At 43.2% G+C, this 19,031-nt stretch overlaps 1 protein-coding gene across 9 annotated transcripts in view; it reads left to right on the top strand.

Moving 5' to 3' along the window:
• The window catches only part of FBXO47 (F-box protein 47), a 1,641,665-nt gene that overhangs the window by 750,480 nt on the left and 872,154 nt on the right, over positions 1 to 19,031 (top strand). For 8 of the 9 annotated variants that reach the window (XM_078645633.1, XM_078645631.1, XM_078645626.1 and 5 more), the window contains exon 6: positions 17,744 to 17,852. The exons of the other annotated variant lie outside the window; for it this stretch is intronic. In XM_078645633.1, coding sequence (XP_078501759.1) covers positions 17,744 to 17,852 — 109 coding nt within the window. The remainder of the gene's footprint in view (positions 1 to 17,743; positions 17,853 to 19,031) is intronic. 9 annotated transcript variants of the gene reach the window in all.

The raw sequence follows: 19,031 nt of genomic DNA, 5'->3' as shown, positions 1-19,031 counted from the left end.
GAGCTTATCTTTGTTGTAGAGGCGGATCCACCCTTCTGCTTTGAGGAATTTTATTCTTGGGTCACCTTTCCGGCAGTCGATGGAACAGATAATTTGTTTCACTCGTATACTGCCACCGCGGCTCCGCAGGAATATAGACCGCATAGAACTCTTGAAGTTCCCCTCACAGCTTTGCAACACCAAATTTGGTTTCATGGCACCCTTCCTCACCCAATAACGCTGGCCCGTTTAGGCGCTTTATCGATAGAGGGGGCCCGTGGCCCATTTTGGCTCGGTATACCCAACACCCACGTTATCTAACAACTGCAACAATTGCGGGGCTCCGCGTATTACATACTTCTTTGATACGTGTACATAGGGCTGTTATACAGTTCATGTTGCGCAACTTTCAGGTGGGCAACCAGCTGGACCTGGTGCTGTAACCATCAGTCCTCTTATGGTTAGTTCAGTGATCGCCAAGCGTCCACAGAATGAGGATGATTTTCCTTATTGGCTTACAGAAAAAGGTTGACAAATCGAGGCTGTTTTTCCCGAATACCACTCCTGTGTAGAAACACAGGATCTTAACCATAACTTTGCATCAAGACTTAGATCCCGGATTGGTTTATTGTAACACTTGGAGTAAGGTGTTTGCAGCGGTATATTTGATGTGTTTAGGCACCCCCTCAATGACCGTACTCCCTTCTGTGATAAAGCTTGTTCAGGATGAACATGGAGCCGAAGCGGCTCTGGAATTGGGGATGAGACGGTGGGGGTGTTCGACGTGGTTGCTGAAATGATCCTTGCTAATGTCAAGGGTGATGCTGTAAGCTTACAAGCGCCTAACCGTTTGGAGGCTGTAGCAGACGCAGATAAGCCGGGCGAATTACCGAAGATTATTGCTAAGGCTTATAAAACCATAGGCCGCAATAGTCTGGCTTTTAAGCCTTTTACTCAACCACAATAACAACCGCAAAAGACCCAGACTGATAAAGACAGGCGCCCGTTCTTTCCTAAAAAGAACTGGAAAAATAAAAAAACGGGCAGCCACAGCAGAAGCAAGGTTCGCCTGCTGGTTCACCGACACCTGTGTCTTCTGAGCGTACTTATGACTTGCGCGACCACACAAAAAATAAGACTCCTGATAGGTTTCAGGTCCCTCATCAGCGATCTCCTCGTTCTTTACAGGACGCATCGAACTCTCGAGTCGGTGGAGGGGGGCGCCAGGATCGAGGCACGCGTCCTAAACAACAAGGACAAGATCAACCTCGACAGTTTGACGTTGAAGCCAAACAAGAGGATCTGCCTCGTTTTCGACCCCCGTATCAGAAGAAAAAAGTTGCCGCTTTAACAGCGAAGTATGCCTCAGACAGTGAGAACGCGACTCCTGAACTGGACATAGGCAGTGACTCGACAGCGTAGCGAAGGTTAACATAGTGCTGGAGGCAATGCGTCCTTGTCTGGAGGCGACAGCAACTGACACAATCATTATAGTAGAAACAGCAGATACCCGGGTTGCCCCACCAGATAGACTCTATGAGATTGTCTTCCAAATTGAAGGTAAAATACAGCATCCAATCAGAGAGGTTTTCTGGGAAAATCTCACCTCTTCATATGACATTTTGTTGGCAGAGGCAGATTGGCCTCCAACCTTAGTGCTAGCCGCTTCTAGAGGGTAGGACGTGATACTTCCGTGTTTTTCGTGTGACGTCCCTGAGGAGCAAGCAAAAGCTTTCGCAGCTCACTGGCCCTTGCCCCAGCGGTGTACCGTAATCAGGTAGACTGGAATATTGAATCACCGGCACATGAGATACCTTTACGATCCGTGCCACAACCACAACCTCAATATCTAATCAAACGTGAAGCTAAGGCCCACGTTTGTGACATTCTAACACAGTTGGAGTATAAAGGAGTGATTGAATCCTGTATATCATGATGAATAATCCTCTTTTTCCGGCATCGAAACCTGACAGTTCATACCGCATTGTATTGGATTACCGAAATTTGAATAGTCATTGCTGCACTTTTGCAGTACAAAGCACACACAGCTCTGCGCTGGTGAACAACCTTGTTCTTAAAAAATACAAAACTACGTTGGTCATTTCCAATGGTTTCTAGAGTCATAATCTGGCTCCTGAGAGCCGTGACTTGACAACATTTACCCCCGTCGGAAATCAGAAAAAATATACGCATTTGCCTAGTGGGTATAAAAACAGCCCCTGTGCATTTGCTGCTGTGTTGTGTCACACGACATAGATCCAAATGCATTCTTGTACGTAGATGACATCTATCTAACGGACGATTAACTGATGCCGCATCTTGTCCGAGTTGACAGCATCATTTTATCTTTTGCCAACTATGGATACAAATTTAATTTTGCAAAATTACACGACTCTCATTTGGCGGTACTCTTTTTGGGCTATGAGCTCAATAATGAGGGAAAGAAGTTGGCTCCCCACTTCCTGGAGAAATGTGCACAATTGCAACCTCCCTCAATGCTGAAGAAACTTCAGTCTTTGCTGGGATTTTTGAATTTTGGGAGGACATACATTCCTGATTATGCCTAGCGTATCAAACCGCTTTATGCGTTCATACAACCAACATATTCTTCGACCAGCTGGCTTGACGTGTGATAACACCATGAACCTGGTAATACGTATAGTACCAGGGAAGGTGGGTTTCAGTTACTTGACGTTCAATGAAGGGGACACAGTACCTATTGCTTACAAATCACATTTGTACACTGCAGCTGAAATGCGTTTTTGAAATGTTGAAATTTTTTTGACAGCGGTCCTAATGGCAATTCCAAAGAAACAAACTGACGCAAGGTAAAGGCATTCTATAGTCACGCCTATCCCTGCTTTAAAGGCCGTGACTAAGGCAAGTGTACCAAACTCTAAGGCACTACATCCCCGTTGGATACAATGGGCTACATCTTTGACATCATCTGATGTCACATTTATCTTTGACCCTGCACTTCAGACACAGGAGTTTCTACAGTCTGAACAATTTCATCCTCCACGGCTGTTGTTGCTTCCTTTAGATGAGTACAAATGTATCATTTATACCGATGACTCAGCTCAACTGGCCACTGGCTCCAAACACGCTTATTCAGCAGCTTGCGCTATTGTGGCTGGTTTGCTTGTCAATGGAGAATTTAAGTCTTCCATAGTGGATACTCAGGCACTTGGGCACAATTGGCGGAGCTGCATGCTTTTGTTCTGGCCCCTGAGTTTGCTGACCCTAATGTGAATACTTTCATTGTATGCGATTCTTATTACTGTGTTCAATCTTTTAATGACAAATTAATCTTTTGGTCTCAGAATGACTATCGAGACTAGTCTAGCACAACTAGTACAAAGAAAGAAATCAATTTCCGTGCGCCTCTACAAATCCCTGCTAGGGATGATACCGTCTTACATTCAATTAGTTCCATTCTTCCATCTGTGCATCTGCCATGTGCAGGAAGAGCTGGAAAAGCAGTAGATAGAAACAGCAGGATCCTTCGACAATCTCATACAGGGTACAGAGGGCATGATCACTGCCTCGTCCTGGTGGATTAGAAAACAAATCTTAGAATAGGTCTCTCTTTCGTAACCTAGGTTTCTCCGGTGTTCATCTCCACAGACATTTCCTTAGAGGTTTGGCGAGCTCATCTGCACGATTTGCAAATAGGCAGCAATTGGGAACCATCTCTGTTACTTCTCGTCAACCTGCTTGAGCTCAAGGCAGTACATCAGGCCCCTGGCCTCGCAAGCTTTTCTTCCCAGAATACAACATTCTGCTGTGCTCATCCTCATGGACAACACTACAACCATGCACTACATAAACTAGCAAGGTGGCACAAGATCTCACCAGCTATCCCAAGAAGCATAGAAAATATGGGAATGGTTGCTCCTTCACAAAGCACATCTGAGAGCAGAACATTTCCCTGAGAAACAGATCATAGCAAACAGTTGGGGCCAGCAAGATTCTGAATTCAAGAATTTGAACATCTAAACATCCCAGGAGAGAGCAGAGACATCTTAGACAGAGCTTGCGCAGACAAATTGTGCAGCCTCAAATGGAAGCAGTTTTAGATTTGGTGTCAACGCTCTAATATACACCGGATGTCATCTGCACCAGAAGACATCCTTCCTTATCTCATACATCTAGCAAGATCGGGTCTCACTCATATTCAAATAAAGTCCAACTAGCAGCTATATTCCACTTCAGAAGAACAGCGGCATCATCATCATAATGGTTTAGAGCAAGACCTTGAGGTAGAACTCGTAACCTGGCCCTGCCCCTGATTATCTGAGGTGATTTTAATATATCAGCCGAGTTTTGCAATCATCAGCGGTACTAAGGTCGTAAGCCTAGAGAACATAGAGCATTGACATCCCTTATTAGCAGTCACGGCCTGGTCGACATATAGGGCATTAAAAGGCCCAATAACCCAGGGCATATTTATTACTCCTGTTCTCACACAAAATACACTAGACTTGACTATTTAGTCACTTCAAGGAACCTGGCTAATAAAGTGGGGATTAAAGTAATCTCGGATTATAACCTGCTGATACTGGATCTTGAGGTTGACATACCTTGTAAGGTACGTAGAAAGTGAACATTTGACAAGAAGCTTCTGGTTAATAATAGCTTTATAAAGCATTTTAAGAATTGGGCTCAGGAATTTCTAGACATCAATAGATACAGTGCTAGCCGGAATATAGGCTGGGAACTTTTAAAGCTACCCTAAGGGGCAAAACAATCAGCTTTGTAGCATGTGCAAGGAAACAATGTCAGCTAGAGAATGAACGGCTGTTAGCTGAGCTTAACCACGGATTATCTCCCTCAAGGCTGAAATAAACAGCTGGCTCACGCAGAAATCCGCCAAAGTGTATCAGATACAACAAAGTGAATTATATGAGACCGGGGAACTAGTTAAAAAACTGCTCGCTCTATGCACTAGGCAAAAAAAGTCAATAATCTAATATCCGCCATAAAAAAGGATGGTCAAACATATACAGAGAATAATGATATTATGGGAGTATTTCAGGAATACTATCAGTTTCTATATGAGGAACACGCTGGGGCAACACAGGAAGTCTCATTTAAAATAACAGAAACAGAATTTGGGCCTCTACATGATAGTCAGGCTAAGGATGAGCTAGACAGGGATTTCTCACTCGAGGAGGTATGAATAGCACTACACAAGCTACCATTAGGGAACGTTGCTGGCCCCGATAGCATCCTCCTAGAAATATATAAATGAATACAAACAGCAATAGCCCCCATATTACTGGATTTGTTTCTGGGTGTGCAACATAATGGGCAAACACAAGAATCTTGGAAGGAGACAGAAATTATCATCTTTCCTAAAAAAGGCAAACTAACAGATAATCTAGTCTCATTTAAGCCTATATCATTGATCAATACGGATACAAAACTATATTCTAAAGTACTGGCTACTCGGCTAGGGAGGGTCATTGGTCAGCTGGTTTCGCCCTGGCAGCATGGTTTTATCCCGGGAAAGAGACAACCGATCACATCAGGCGGTTTATAAAACTATTTGATATCCAGGCTGTAACTTGGGACAGATGGCCATGATCCTCCTCAATGCTGAAAAAGCGTTTGATCGGGTGGCCTGGAGGTTCCTATGGGGGCTAATGGAGCTAAAAGGCTTTGGCCCACGAATCAACAGGGCCAATAGAGCAATGTACTTGGATCCTAGAGCCCATTTACAACTGATGCAAAAAGAATCAGATAGTATTTTAATATCAAGGGGGACTAGACAGGGGTGCCCTTGCTCCCATATTCTATTTGCTCTGTACATAACCCTCTGGTAGAATTTTTTTTTAAAAAGCCAGGATATCAAACCGATTGTTTTTAGAGGTTTTGAGATCAAGATTTTGGCTTATGCAGATGACATTTCCATTTTAACCACCAACCCGACCGATGCAATTAGGTAAGCTTTGGCTATCGCTAAAGCATATAGGTAGGCATCAGGCTATACGTTGAATGAAGGTAAAAAATTGGTTTTATGTACAGATAATATAACTTTTAATGACCATCGGCGTGTAGAAAATGCTACTTATTTGGGAGTCTGTATTACCTCGAAAGTAGACACAATAGTTAAGACTAATTTTAACCCTCTAATAAAAACAATATCTACAGACCTTAAAAGGATAAATGGGCTGCATCTATCTGTTATTGGGCGAGGAAACATTTTAAAGATGACAATACTGCCGAAAATCTTGTATATGTTTCGCTCTATTCTGTTCCCGATAGATGCAGTAATTTTAAAAGCACTGCAAGACTTGTTTACGAATTTCATATGACAATACGGGAAAAGTTAGACTCTCCCTAAAATACATGACACTCCCACAGGCACAAGGTGGGCTAGCGTTTAGAGTTTTTTTTTGGGGGGGGGGAACATGGCGGCAGCTAGCTGAGCTGTCGCGGTGCTCTGACCTGAGTTCCTGTCCGTAATGGTCTGTGGGTGAGCGGCGAGTGAGCGTTCGGCAGATTGGCGGATTAGCGGATCGGCAGATTCAGGCGTGTTTGACAAAATTCAACGTCCGAGTGCCTCGGTGTTCGGCGCTTGATGTGCGGAGGCGGAGAGTGCTTTTTCGGCTCCGGAGCCGTTCCTGGAGTTGCTGGTCTAAGCGGTGATTCTGCCGGCGACTCTGCAGCCGGGTGTACCGCAGTGTGTGCAGCATTCTTATCTTCTCCTCAGATCTGCGTACAGCACTCCCCGCGGTTATCGCACTGGCACATAACTATGGTGAGATATCTGGATATCAAATCAATGCTTCCAAAACGGAGATGATGCTGTGGAATGAGGCTGAGCCAGTGGCAGGGGCTCAGCTAAGTCATTCTATGCGTTATCTGGGTCTCACCATCGTAAAGGACATAGATAAAATCGCACCGTTGAACTTTGACATTGTTGCGAGGGACTGTAGAAAGCTTATGAGGTCTTGGTCTTCGCTCCCCCTTTCCATCTTGGGTAGAGCTAACCTGGTTAAAATGTCTATTTTACCCCAAATCACCTTTTTGTTCAATACTGTCCCGTTACATTTTGAACCCTCTATTTTAACAAAACTTCAAGGCCATATTAGTTCTTTTATATGGAATGACCATATACCACGGATAGCATGGAAAAAGATTAGGCGCCGTAGAGAAAAGGGGGTCTGGCAGCACCTGACTTACAACTTTACGCTTGGGCTTTTCAATTTTCCCATGCCAGGATGCTGCTTAAAATGCCGACAAATGTAGGGGTAGGCAGTATGTTTGCCGCACTACTTAGAGGAGAGGGAGTAGGCCAGCAGGGTTTTTTGCTTAAATTCGGGGATCCTAAGTTTTTTAAAAAGGTTAAGATGAAGATTTTGTTGGGCTTTACGAAGACATGGGTTAAAAGAGGTGCCATAAAGGTGGGGTACTTTGCAAGTAGGTCTCCACTGTGGGACTCTCCGGGTTGTCCGGCGTGGCTCCTTCATAGCTTGGCAACACCCTTGAGAGAGGCTGGTCTGGAGGTCTGGGGGGACCTTTACTTAGACGGTGTCTTGCTACCTTGGGACTACTTATCAGCTAGAGTGGGGTTGGGTCTCTCTAGATTTAAATACCTACAGATAGTGAGTTGGGCCCATGCACAGAGTTCTGTTAGGGGTAGATTCCAAATGGGAGGGGATAGCAGAATATTGACCCTGATGATGGACAAACCTCCTGTAACTAAGGAGATCTCGTTCTGGTACAATCTGAAGAGGTCGACGGGGATTTCATTCTACCCAAAACATTGTGGAGCTCTTCCTTTATTGGAAAAGATCTCGAGAATATCTGGTACTCCTTTAAGATCCTGTGGGACACAGTGAAGCCGGCGTGGTTGCGTAGGAACCATCTTTTTACGCTACATAGGGCGTACTATTCTCCACAGAGGTTATCGAAGTTTTCTATTGACTCCACCGTGGCGTGCCCTAAGTGTGGGTTGCTAGCAGCGTCTGACCTACACATGTTCTTCGAATGCCCATTGCTGTTACCTTATTGGGACTCTATCAGTACTCTGTTGACAACATCTTTGGGGTATCAAATCCCAATCAACGCAATGCTCGTAATTTTCGGAACATCACTGGAAATCCATGGTCCTGTCAAAAAACTTCTGTTCTATTGTATCCTATTGGCAAGGAGAGAAATCTGCAGGAAATGGAAGGAACCACTGCCTCCCACCTTGTTAGATTGGCGTATATCAGTTCTGCAAACGTCTAAAATCAATCTAGCAAGATCTGGTAACCCCGATAAACGTGGTTTTTGGCACCTTTTAAATTGGGTCTAAGTGATCTTTCTTTTGACCGTGGGTTTTTTTTTTTTTTTTTTTTCCCCCCACTCTCTGATGATTAACGCTGCTTGGTCTGCTCTCCTCCCTCGACTTACCCAATGTCATGGCCTCCCCGATCTACAATGGGTATTGAATAGCAGCAACATTGCTCTTTCATGGTTAACATCTCGCGGCGCACCCTTTGGAGAGTTTGAACAATACTGAGTGTCAATATCAGTTGGTTGATGGCACTACCAGTTTATCTGTGACAGTACAGTTCATTTCCCTCTCCTAGTGCTCCTATGTGGTTTTCCAAGGGCAAAATGAGGACAAAAAAAAAAAAAAAAAAAGTTGGCTTGCGTGTTTCCTAATATCACATTTTATCACTGGGCGATCCTTTTACACCAGATGTCGATTTTATTTTTCTTGGCTACAAGCAAAGAGACAGAAGAGGAAAGGAAAGTCAGGATTCCAACAATATATGAACTTACCTTAGGGAGGGACGCTTTGGGGCTGCTAATACGTCAGGTAGAGCCAAGCTACTACAAGAAGGTGTGATTTAAGGTGGTGCATAGGGCCTGGGAAATATGGACTAGGGTGCGTAAGGTTATGGCAATCCCAAAAATTAATCGCTATATTCCTTTGTGGCGATCGCATGTCTTTCCGCACACTTTTTATAATAATATGGGAAGGCACTTGGAACAACTAGGCTTAATATCAATAGGATATCTACATGTGTCATGCCAGCTCCGCCTCTTCGCTGGCCTGTAACAGGACTATTTGATCCCTGCTAGGCAATATTTTAAATATGTACAGATCTGAGAATATTTAGCTAGATGTGAACCGGCAATACCTCCTGTAAAAATACCACTACTGGAGATAATTGCACGGAGGGGTAAGAGGATAAAAAACATTTATAGTATATATAGCTTAAAAGCACCCCAGACGATCTAGAGAAGATCGAAACTAATTGGGCTGGGATGCTGAATAACCCTGATGTTGATGTGGATATGGCACTGTTATTAGCGGCCCAATTTTTCGATCAACCAATCTTAAGATACAGCATTATAAAACTATGTTCAATTTGTATTTTACCGCTGCCAAGCTTTTTTGTTGGGGTAAGAGAGCAGACGCTATCTGCCCAAGGTGTGGGGAAGGGCCCGCAACGATAGTGCATATGTTTTACGACTGCGCTAGGCTGTTCTCTCTAAAGAACGAGGTGGTGAGTTTTTGGGAGGGACTGTTAGGACACAGGATTAACCTATCCTCCACCATGATGCTCATGGGCTATGATAGTTGTATTGGCCTGGATACTACAGAGAAATATTTTGTATTTATTTGCACAGCTGTGGCAGACTTTGGAAAGTACCCTAAACTACGTGTATATCAATTTAATGTATGTGATTAAGAATTGTTATCACCCAGTTCAACCTATCTGACTGTTTAACCAAGTGCTTATAATATTTATAGTATTTATAATATTTATGATATTTCCTTCCTTAATTCTAATAATACTATTTATAAGAGCCTTTGTGTATATTTTATACGCCCAATGCACTGCTTTATCTTGTATGTAAAAACTGGTATATGTATTTTAACTGAATTTCTATGGGTATATAATAAAAAAAATGTTTAAAAGAGCATGGCGTGTGGGAAGTAGTAGTTTCCTGGTTTAGTGAGATAGGAAAGGATTTTAACAAGGTTCGGGAACAAATTGATAATTAGGAAAGTGGGACATTGAGACCAATCCAAATCCCTGTAATAATTAATGATTTGTGCAGTTGTCCAGCTTCTCTTGTTCAACTTTTTAAGTTGTCAGTTTTACAATTATGGGTAGAGGGAAACCATTAAAATGAAAGAAAGAAGAGCTCCGGATGGAGGGTATCGAAGATTGTGTTTACAACCAGTTAAAGTTGATGGAGGAGTTAACACAGAAGAAACATAAAGTGATATAGACTGTGTTATAATTATGACTAGTCTAACCTTATTAATGGTATATGTAGTGATTATAAAACAATCAGAGGGGGGATTTGTGGAATACTTTTATGTGCTCATATTTTTGTACATTATTAATAATGAGCTGAATATAATTTCACACTTGATTATGCATTAATATCCGGAAATAGTACTATGTTTTACTAACATGTCAATCAATTAATCAGTGAATTTGTAGAGTGCCACTTGTACCCATGAGGGTAGCCAGGTGCTGGCAGGGTCAAGTTAAATAGCCAGGCTTCAGGGACTTTCAGAACTTAGAAGAGATGAGGAGGTCAGCAGATGAAAGGGTAACTCATTCCATGTCTTTGCTGCTAGGTAGGAGAAGGAGCAACGTCTGCATCTGCTACGTTGGATGCTGGGGGTGAGGGTTAGAGAAAGGGACGCAGAAGTGTCTGGTTGGCTGATGGAAGTTAAGGCGATGGTTTAAGTAGGGGGATCTGCGGATCTGCAGTTGTGTAGGGCCTTGTATGCATAGGCCAGGATCTTGAACTGGCATCCTTACTGTGCAGGAAGCCATTGGAGCTGTTTGAGGTAGAAGATGATGGGGGCTCATCTATAGAGATCCAGGACGAGTCGGGCTGCGACATTCTAAATGGCCTTTAGTTGTCGTCGGTGAGATACAATCCCTGCATAGAGAGCATTGTCGTAGTCTAGTTGATTGGAGATGAGGGCCTTGGTGAAGGTGCTTCATGAGCTTTGGGTAACCATTTGAATGTCTTATGAAGCATGCAGAGGATGAAGAAGCAGGGGGAGGACACAGAGTTGACCTGAGTTGTCATGGTTAGCTTGTTGTTCAGAATGATGCCTAGGTATGTTAATGTGGTAACTAAGTCACAAATTAGACATAAATACCACCTACCTTGTCGAAGATGGAAGCAACCCCTGTCACTCATGTCTCCCATCACCCCACTCACTTCTCCCCTCGCAAACGCTCAGCACATAGACAAGCTTAGATATATTGGTATATTTCCAATGTTTAAATTGCATTCATTGTTTATGTATATATTCATGTTCTGGCATGTCCGGATGACATTAGCATAGATGGTGCCGAATAATGATTCATGTTGTGGGATGGGTGTTAAGACAATGTGAAGTTTATTTTTCATGTGCTCTGTTTTGCTGATGAAATGCTACTTTTGCTCACATCGCAGTAAATCTGCAGATTTTGTTATTTCATGTCAGAAAAATTAACGTATTAAAACCCTCGATTTGGGGGGCGAGCCAGAAGACTTTCCTATTGAAATGAAATGAAATGAAAATAATTTTTATAGAGCGCACATAGTTGCCCTGGGGCGTCCAAGCGCTGAGACTGAGGGTGTAATCTGATGAAGCGTAGAACTGGGGAGAGCTTTACTTATTAAATAGGAATGTTTTTAGTTGTTTTCAAAAAGATGTAAATTCTGGATTAGACCTTAGATGAAAAGGGAGAGCATTCCACAACTTAGCAACATTGAAAGAGAAGGAACACCTCCCGCTCTGGTTCTCCTGATCTTGGGTACCACAGCCAAAAAGGCATTGGCTGATCGTAGTAGTCTTCTGGGATGATACAGGATGATTAGGGAAGTGTTGATTGCTGGACCGGTTTCCCAGAAAGCCTGATGGGCAATGCATAAGGACTTGTAACTAATTCTGTCCTTAACGGGAAGCCAGTGCAGTTTTTTCAGGCCGGGTTTAGCGGACGTCCTACGAGGGATTTGCAGTAACGTGCAGGCGGCGCAGTCTTGAATTATCTGCAATTTTGGCAGAGTAAAATCAGGAGCTCCTAGATAAAGGGCATTACCAAAATCCAAACGTGATCGGATCAAGCCCTGTATCACCGTTTGTCTGGCTTCAAAATATAGTAGGGGAAGAATTTTCCTAAGAATTCTGAGTAGGCCGAAGCAGGTGGCGGCTAGTATAGTTGCTTGATAGTCAAATGTCAAGGGCTTATCAAGCCAGATACCCAGACTCTTCATAGCGTTCTTAGGTACGGGTGGCGGGCCTAGATTGGATGGCCAGATGGAACTGATTGATGCTGGGGCTGCATTACCCAGCAGCATGAGCTCCGTCTTGTCTCCATTAAGCTTGAGACAAGACATAGTCATCCAGCTTTGTAATTTCTCCAGGCAGCCCACCATGTCCATTTTGGCTGATGTTCCTGTTCCAGGGAGACCACCAGCTAAGTGTTGTCCCTATAGGTGACGATCTTAACACCATACTGACAGACGATCTCAGCCAGCGGTCTCATATAGACGTTAAACAACGTCGGGCTCAAAGAGGAGCCCTGTGGGACTCCGCAGCCCAGGGGTTTGCTGGAGGAGATATTGTTTCCTTCATATACCTGGAAGGTTCTATCACTGAGAAAGGACTTGAGCCATTCCAGCGCCCTACCTGATATTCCAGTATCACAGAGACGCTGCAGTAGAGTTTTATGATTTACGGTGTCAAAAGCAGCGCTTAGATCGAGGAGGATGACTGCCACTGCTCCTCCTCGATCCAAGATTTTTCTAGTTTCCTCCATGACTGCCAACAGGGCCGTTTCCGTTCCATGTTTGGGGCGGAAGCCCGTCTGCGACAGGGCAAGCAGCTGATTACTCTCAAGGAAATTTGTTAAGAGTCCATTTATATATTTCTCTATAATTTTGCTAGCCCACGGGAGCAGGGAGATGGGGCGGTAGTTGCTGAGATTGTCAGTATCCATATTGGATTTCTTTACAAGCGCCCGCACCATAGCCTGTTTCCACGCAGGTGGGACATTGCTAGTAGCAATTGAGGCGTTAAGTACTTCTAGCAGGATGGGAAGAATGGTCCGAGTAGCGGTCACCAATATGCGTGGGGGGGCAGGGTCACTAGGGGATCCTGATTTCACTTGCGTCATTAGAGTGGCAAGTGATTCTGGTTTTATCGGGGGGAATCTCCTCTAACGAGGGTGACCGGCTACACAGGGTACCCTGTACAAAAGTCGGCGGGGTATCCATTGGTCCATTTAAATCACTGTCCGGAAAGGATGAGTAAATGAAATCGATTTTATGGAAAAAGAAATCCGCTAGGTCGTCACAACGAGTTTGTGGATTATTATTAGTTGAAGGGGGTTGGGGGAGTTTGGTAAGACTTTTCACGATCTGATAGATCTCTTTTGAATTGGAGCTAGCTTCCGAAATTTTTTGTGTGTAATACACAGCTTGTGCGCTCTTTATCTCTTTTTTATAATTTCTGATGGCTTCTCTATAGATGTTTTTTTCTATCTCGGCGTATCCCAAGTGCCATTTTCTTTCTAGTCTCTTGCACTGGCATTTTTTCTCCCGGTGCTCCGCTGAGTACCAGGGAACAGTGATTCTGGATCTTTTTAAGGTAGTTTTTTTGATGGGCAGTACGGTATTGAGTGATTGTGTTATCCAGTCATTAAACTTGGCATTTGCTATTAGGGGATCTTGAGTAATTGATGGCTTTGTGGTCTCTAACTCCTGGACCCACTGGTCTAGTGAAAGTCTAGTCCAGTTTCGTGCTTCCCGTAGTCCTGGTGTGAGTGCAAAGGTATTGTGGGTTTTCCACATAAAGGGGACTAGCCAATGGTCCGTCCATGGAAGGGCAACCGGAGTTTCCACCTTCAAATTAATGCAGTTGCTAAACACCGGGTCTAACAGATGGCCTTTAATATGTGTAGGTGATGGAACAAGTTGGTCCATCTGTAGTGCGGAGAGATCTGCAATTAGCTCTTGAGCCATAGCATCTGTTGTATCGTCAAGGTGAATGTTTAGGTCGCCTAGCAGCGTAAAGTTGGAAGGGGAGGAGGCCAGATCCGCAACTCCCGAAGGCAGGGCTGTATGAAACTGTTTTACAGGCCCTGGTGGGCGGTAGATAAATGCCCCTAAAAAACTAATGTTCGGAGAGAACTCTAAACAAAAGGACATACTTTCGCAGTCTAGGAAGGGATTCGAGGAGCATCGACAGGCATAGTGAGCTCTGAATATGATTGCCAGGCCTCCGCCTTTCCCATGAGGGCGATCTAATCTAACTATTTGGTAGTTCTGCGGCAGGGCTTGTACTACATCCGGTTGTGAATACGGGGTAAGCCACGTTTCAGTTAGAAATATTGCATCCGGTTTAAGGTCATCGAGGAATAAAAATATTTCTGTATGATGCTTGGGGAGGGACCTGCAGTTGAGAAGATACATTTTATATGTCTGTTGGCTCTTGGAGGGGGGTAGGAGTTTGAGTTGGACTTTACATTGCTGACACAGATTGGGCATATCTAAGGGATGATAAAGGTGAAGACACGACTTCCTAGTTAGTGTTCTTAATCTATGCAGATCGCTTGAGCTATATGTATTGTGATACCCTGTGAGGGGAGCAGGGGTTATGGCCCCTGGCCCCGTACGGTCGCGGACGGGCGCAGACGGGCTTGCCTTAGGCGCGCCTTCGGCGTGCCACCGGCACGCCCGTCTGCTGCGCCGACGGAAAGTAGTGGCCATGTTATAGAGATAAAAGGAGAGAAGGGAGGGAAGGGAGGGAAGGGCGGAAGTCAGGCAGCAGCTAGAGCGCTACCCCTCCGTACCCCCAAGATGGCGTCCGCCCCGCTCTCTAACCAGCCCCGAATCGGCTGTGCAGGGAGTGGAGGTCGGGAATGGCGTTAGTGAAGGTAGGGCCAAACTAGTGCAATTTTACGTAGTCTAAAATCACACCAATTATTACACACAATATATTTTTTAAAAGGATTTATGTTAAAATAAGCGTGAAGCGCCGTATTTTTAAAATAGCACTTTGTCACAGGTTTGGAAGATAAGCTTTTACAGCCCCCGGCTTCCGCCTCCGGGGTAGAGTAACACACCTAGTCTATTCCACTAGGGATTATGTTAATTTCTTTACTGACTTTGCTGCCCATATGGTACTAGGAATGATTTCTGACTTTTGTATTGTCTTTATACATTTCATTGAAATCCACTATGGAATTATGTCAGTACTTTTCAATTTTTGAGTTCTGTAAAAAAATCCTTCAACCTTTCCAATTCATCTAGAACTAGGTTATTGATTGGACCCATTTAATCCTATTCCATTATTAATTTGGTTGTATTTTCCTGATTTTAATGTTTTGTGAAATTCCTTAATGTGGGGACACATTGCCTCATAAAAATGAGGTTCAACACAGTCTCCTGATCTTGTGAATGAAGAAATACTGAGTGAGGTACATATTTGGCATTTCTAAAATGTTGGGGTTCCCCACGCCCACAGGAGCCACACAAGTCACCCCTAATCTTTTCAGAAATATCTGGGTTTGGTAGTTTTCTCTAGGTGGTAGCTGAGCTATGGTCCAAATTTCCGGGAAAAAAGTATTGATTTTGCTGGGTGAAATTAAATGTAATGTCTCCAGGTTGCGCTTTGGGTTGTTTTGTGGTGCAGGTGCTAGGCCCACCCAGATAAGTGGGTACCGTTTTATTGGGAGATGTGTGAAAACACAGAATAGTAGAACATTTGATATTACCAATTTTAATTCTCTGCAGTTTTTTTGTATCCAAATGTAAGCCAGTGTGCAAGAAAGAACACATTTAGCAAAATGCCCTCTGAATTATGATTACATAGGGTTCCCTCAGACCCATTTTTCATTCATTACATTTTGCCATATAATTACTGCATGGTTGGTACACATTGAAAATTCCTTATAAGCAGCAACTCAGTTGTTGGCTCTCGGTTTCATGTGTCTTTGAAAGTCTACAAATCTGGTATATCCTTGCGAACAGAAGGGTCCGAAGTACTTAACAGTATATTGCTTTTGTACTCAGCCATCATGATGACAAATTACAACTGAAAATGTTGCCACCAATTGTTTTTTTTCTACTTATTTTCATTATTTATTTAATTCAATTATTTGCTTCTTTTGGAAAACTTTCTGGGATATACACAAATGACCCCTTGCTGAATTCAGAATGTTGTATTCTTTTCCGAAATGTATAGCTTTCTAGAATCACACATGTTACTACCAGAACATTTGAGTAGGTTGAAACCACAGAAATGAGGAAATATGGACTACCTCTTCAAATAATTAATATATTGTGGTAAAGAAATAGTTTTTTTTTATACAACTCTGCTTCTGTTCCTGAAAGGTAGAACAATGGTAATCCTAGCACAGCATTTTTAGAAAAAAGTATTCTTTCTTGTACAATGCTTTTTCCCAATAAAACCCAACATTTTGCTACATTTTGGCTATTTTCTCAGTGTCTTCCAAGAGAATACGATAATACAGGGACCCCTTTGAACTGCCAGGAATTCAGAAAAAATTGATGCAATTTTGCATTAATACATCATGTGCAAAAAAACTTTATAAAGGCATATGTGCAAATTGCCCCACTATCAAAAAAGGGTTCAGCACTGGAAAAGCTTCAGCAGCTAGAAGGCTAAAGTTTCATTTAGACTCAGAATAGATGGTGTGTACCATGGAGCAAAGGTTTCAGGACGTCTTACAGAATTCCTTTGAAGGAATAGAGAATTGTTAAATGCATTAGGATTAGGAAGTTCTTTCACTACCATCAAGTATTATTTTTACCCGCCGATACCTTGAGCGAGAGAACTCGGATCCAGCTTCTTGATGCTTGTTTATGATTTTTAATCACCTGTTTATATTTACTGTAGTTCTTGTGCCAGATGCGTAATAAAGGCAAGATTTAAAAAATGTTCCTGCAACGTAGCAAGACAACTTGCAGCGCTGCATGAAAGTCAGAGGGCAGGAATGACCTATATCTGTCAAGATATGTTGCATTCCTGTCCTTTGCCTGTGCTGGAGCACTATCTGCAGCCCAGCACCAAACACAGGGACCCTTGCCACATAGAGCCAGGGTGCCTGCGTTACAGGCAGGATTATTAGAGGCATTTTCCTATTTCCAAGTGTGTTACAAAATGCAACATACTTACAAAGAGGAAACAGGGAGGAGAAATAAAGATATTTCTCCTTGTTGCACCTCTGGTGGAAAGGTATACAATTCTGATGCATTCCCAGGTCTACCAGTGTTGGTAAATCAGGGAAAAGCACAGGTTAATCCATCACCTTATAAAAGGTATACCGTGCATCATATATTTGTCATACAAGTAGTAGCCAGTTGCCGTACAGTTACATTGTCACCAATCAGCTACTTCTTTTAGATTTCCATGGGACTTCTCCAACAAATTCACAGTGCTACCAAGTAAAAAATCATTTAGCTCACATGCTCAATAGAATGCAAACACTTCTATAGACAAGCGATATAACCCAGTTGTGAATGGGTACAGTGACCCTATATTGAAGTAGTAGTTTCATAGCTTGAGTATGATAGCGTCGCAAATCATTGCAAATCATGTGTGTAAACCCTTATATACAGAATAACAAACCTTTCTCCTGTTATTAGTATTTCCTAATGAATTTTGTGGGCAAGAAATTAGCAGATTTAAGTTTGCCTTTATGCCTAATAATGTACATATAAACATGTCTAATGTGTACCTTATGAAATATGTTTCCATGCTTTTGTTCAGACCGTGACAGCAGGCTGGGATGAGTTAGAGTGTCATCGTGTGTATAATTTTATCTGCGAATTGAGTTATTTCCCTCGAAAGGTCCAAGCTGTCGTCAGTAGTAAACCAGGTAAGTGATATGACAAGAAATTGGTGACAAGAAATTCTGTCAGACAGTGTCACACTAATGAAGCTGCATCAGTAGCTTATGTTACAGTTTGACTATCAAAAATTATTTCTGTGTGTTTTCTTAATGAATGGGACACATTCGGCCTTCTATCACAATATGTAGATTTCTATCCTGGTGGTAAGCATACTCCATCGCAATGGAGGTGAATTTTGCTTACCACCCAGATAATGGTACCCCTGCCCAATTTAGATGCAGGTGGATCATAGGTTTAATCACGGCGGAGACTATTCCGTCTACGCCGTGATTGAATCTATGATCCACCTGTAGATTAAGGGCCGTTGAAGGCAAACCTGAAATTCCACCCACCTAATTTAGATGGGTGGAATTCGAGGTCAGAGTACGCTGCCTGTCACCACCTGGGAAACCCTGGCGGTAAGAGGCAGTGAAAACTGCTAAATGCTCCCCTCACATGGAAGATGACTCCCATGGTGAAGAGAGCATTTTCTTTAATATTTTCAAAAAGAAAAGTGTTTTGGAAAAAAGAAAGTTAAAACTGTTTGGTGCAGTGCTCCGTCATGTAGAAGGAGCCCTGCACCATACAGCGAAATCTATTGACAGGAACCACTGGGATGGCGGTTCCTGGCAATGCTTTATAATTGACCGCCAGCTTGGCGATCATTTATAAATCTGGCGGGCAGTCCCTCAACCAAGGTCATGGATTAATTTACTCCATCGCCCTAGCGGAACAATGGGCCTTCTTGCAGGAAATAAATCAGGCCATAAGTTTGTAGGAGAGTTGAATCTGCTTCTTATAGTTACCCCCACTTTTTGCTGATGTTTCACTGTTTTCTACTTAGACTGGCTGGGATCCTGCTATCCAGGACCCCAGCCTAGCTGCTTTCTCCTCTAAATTGATTGCATGTACTTTAGGTACACTCCAAATTGGATTCTGGGATACCCTTATCAGTCCCTAGTATATGGTATACTATGTACCCAGGGCATAGGTACCCCAGAGACCTCCCAGGGGCTGCAGCATGGATTGTGCCACCCCTGAGAGACCACTCAAACTGATACGAACGGTCTGCTACTGCAGACTGTGTAAGGTGGTGCATGCACCCCTTACTTAGATATAGGTTCACTATAGCTACCATATATCACTGCACATATAAACCTGACAGT

This window comes from Lissotriton helveticus, chromosome 5_1, assembly GCF_964261635.1.
Source record: "Lissotriton helveticus chromosome 5_1, aLisHel1.1, whole genome shotgun sequence".
In the NCBI taxonomy this organism is placed as follows: Eukaryota; Metazoa; Chordata; class Amphibia; order Caudata; family Salamandridae; genus Lissotriton; species Lissotriton helveticus.
This window is presented reverse-complemented; position numbering and strand designations above follow the sequence as displayed.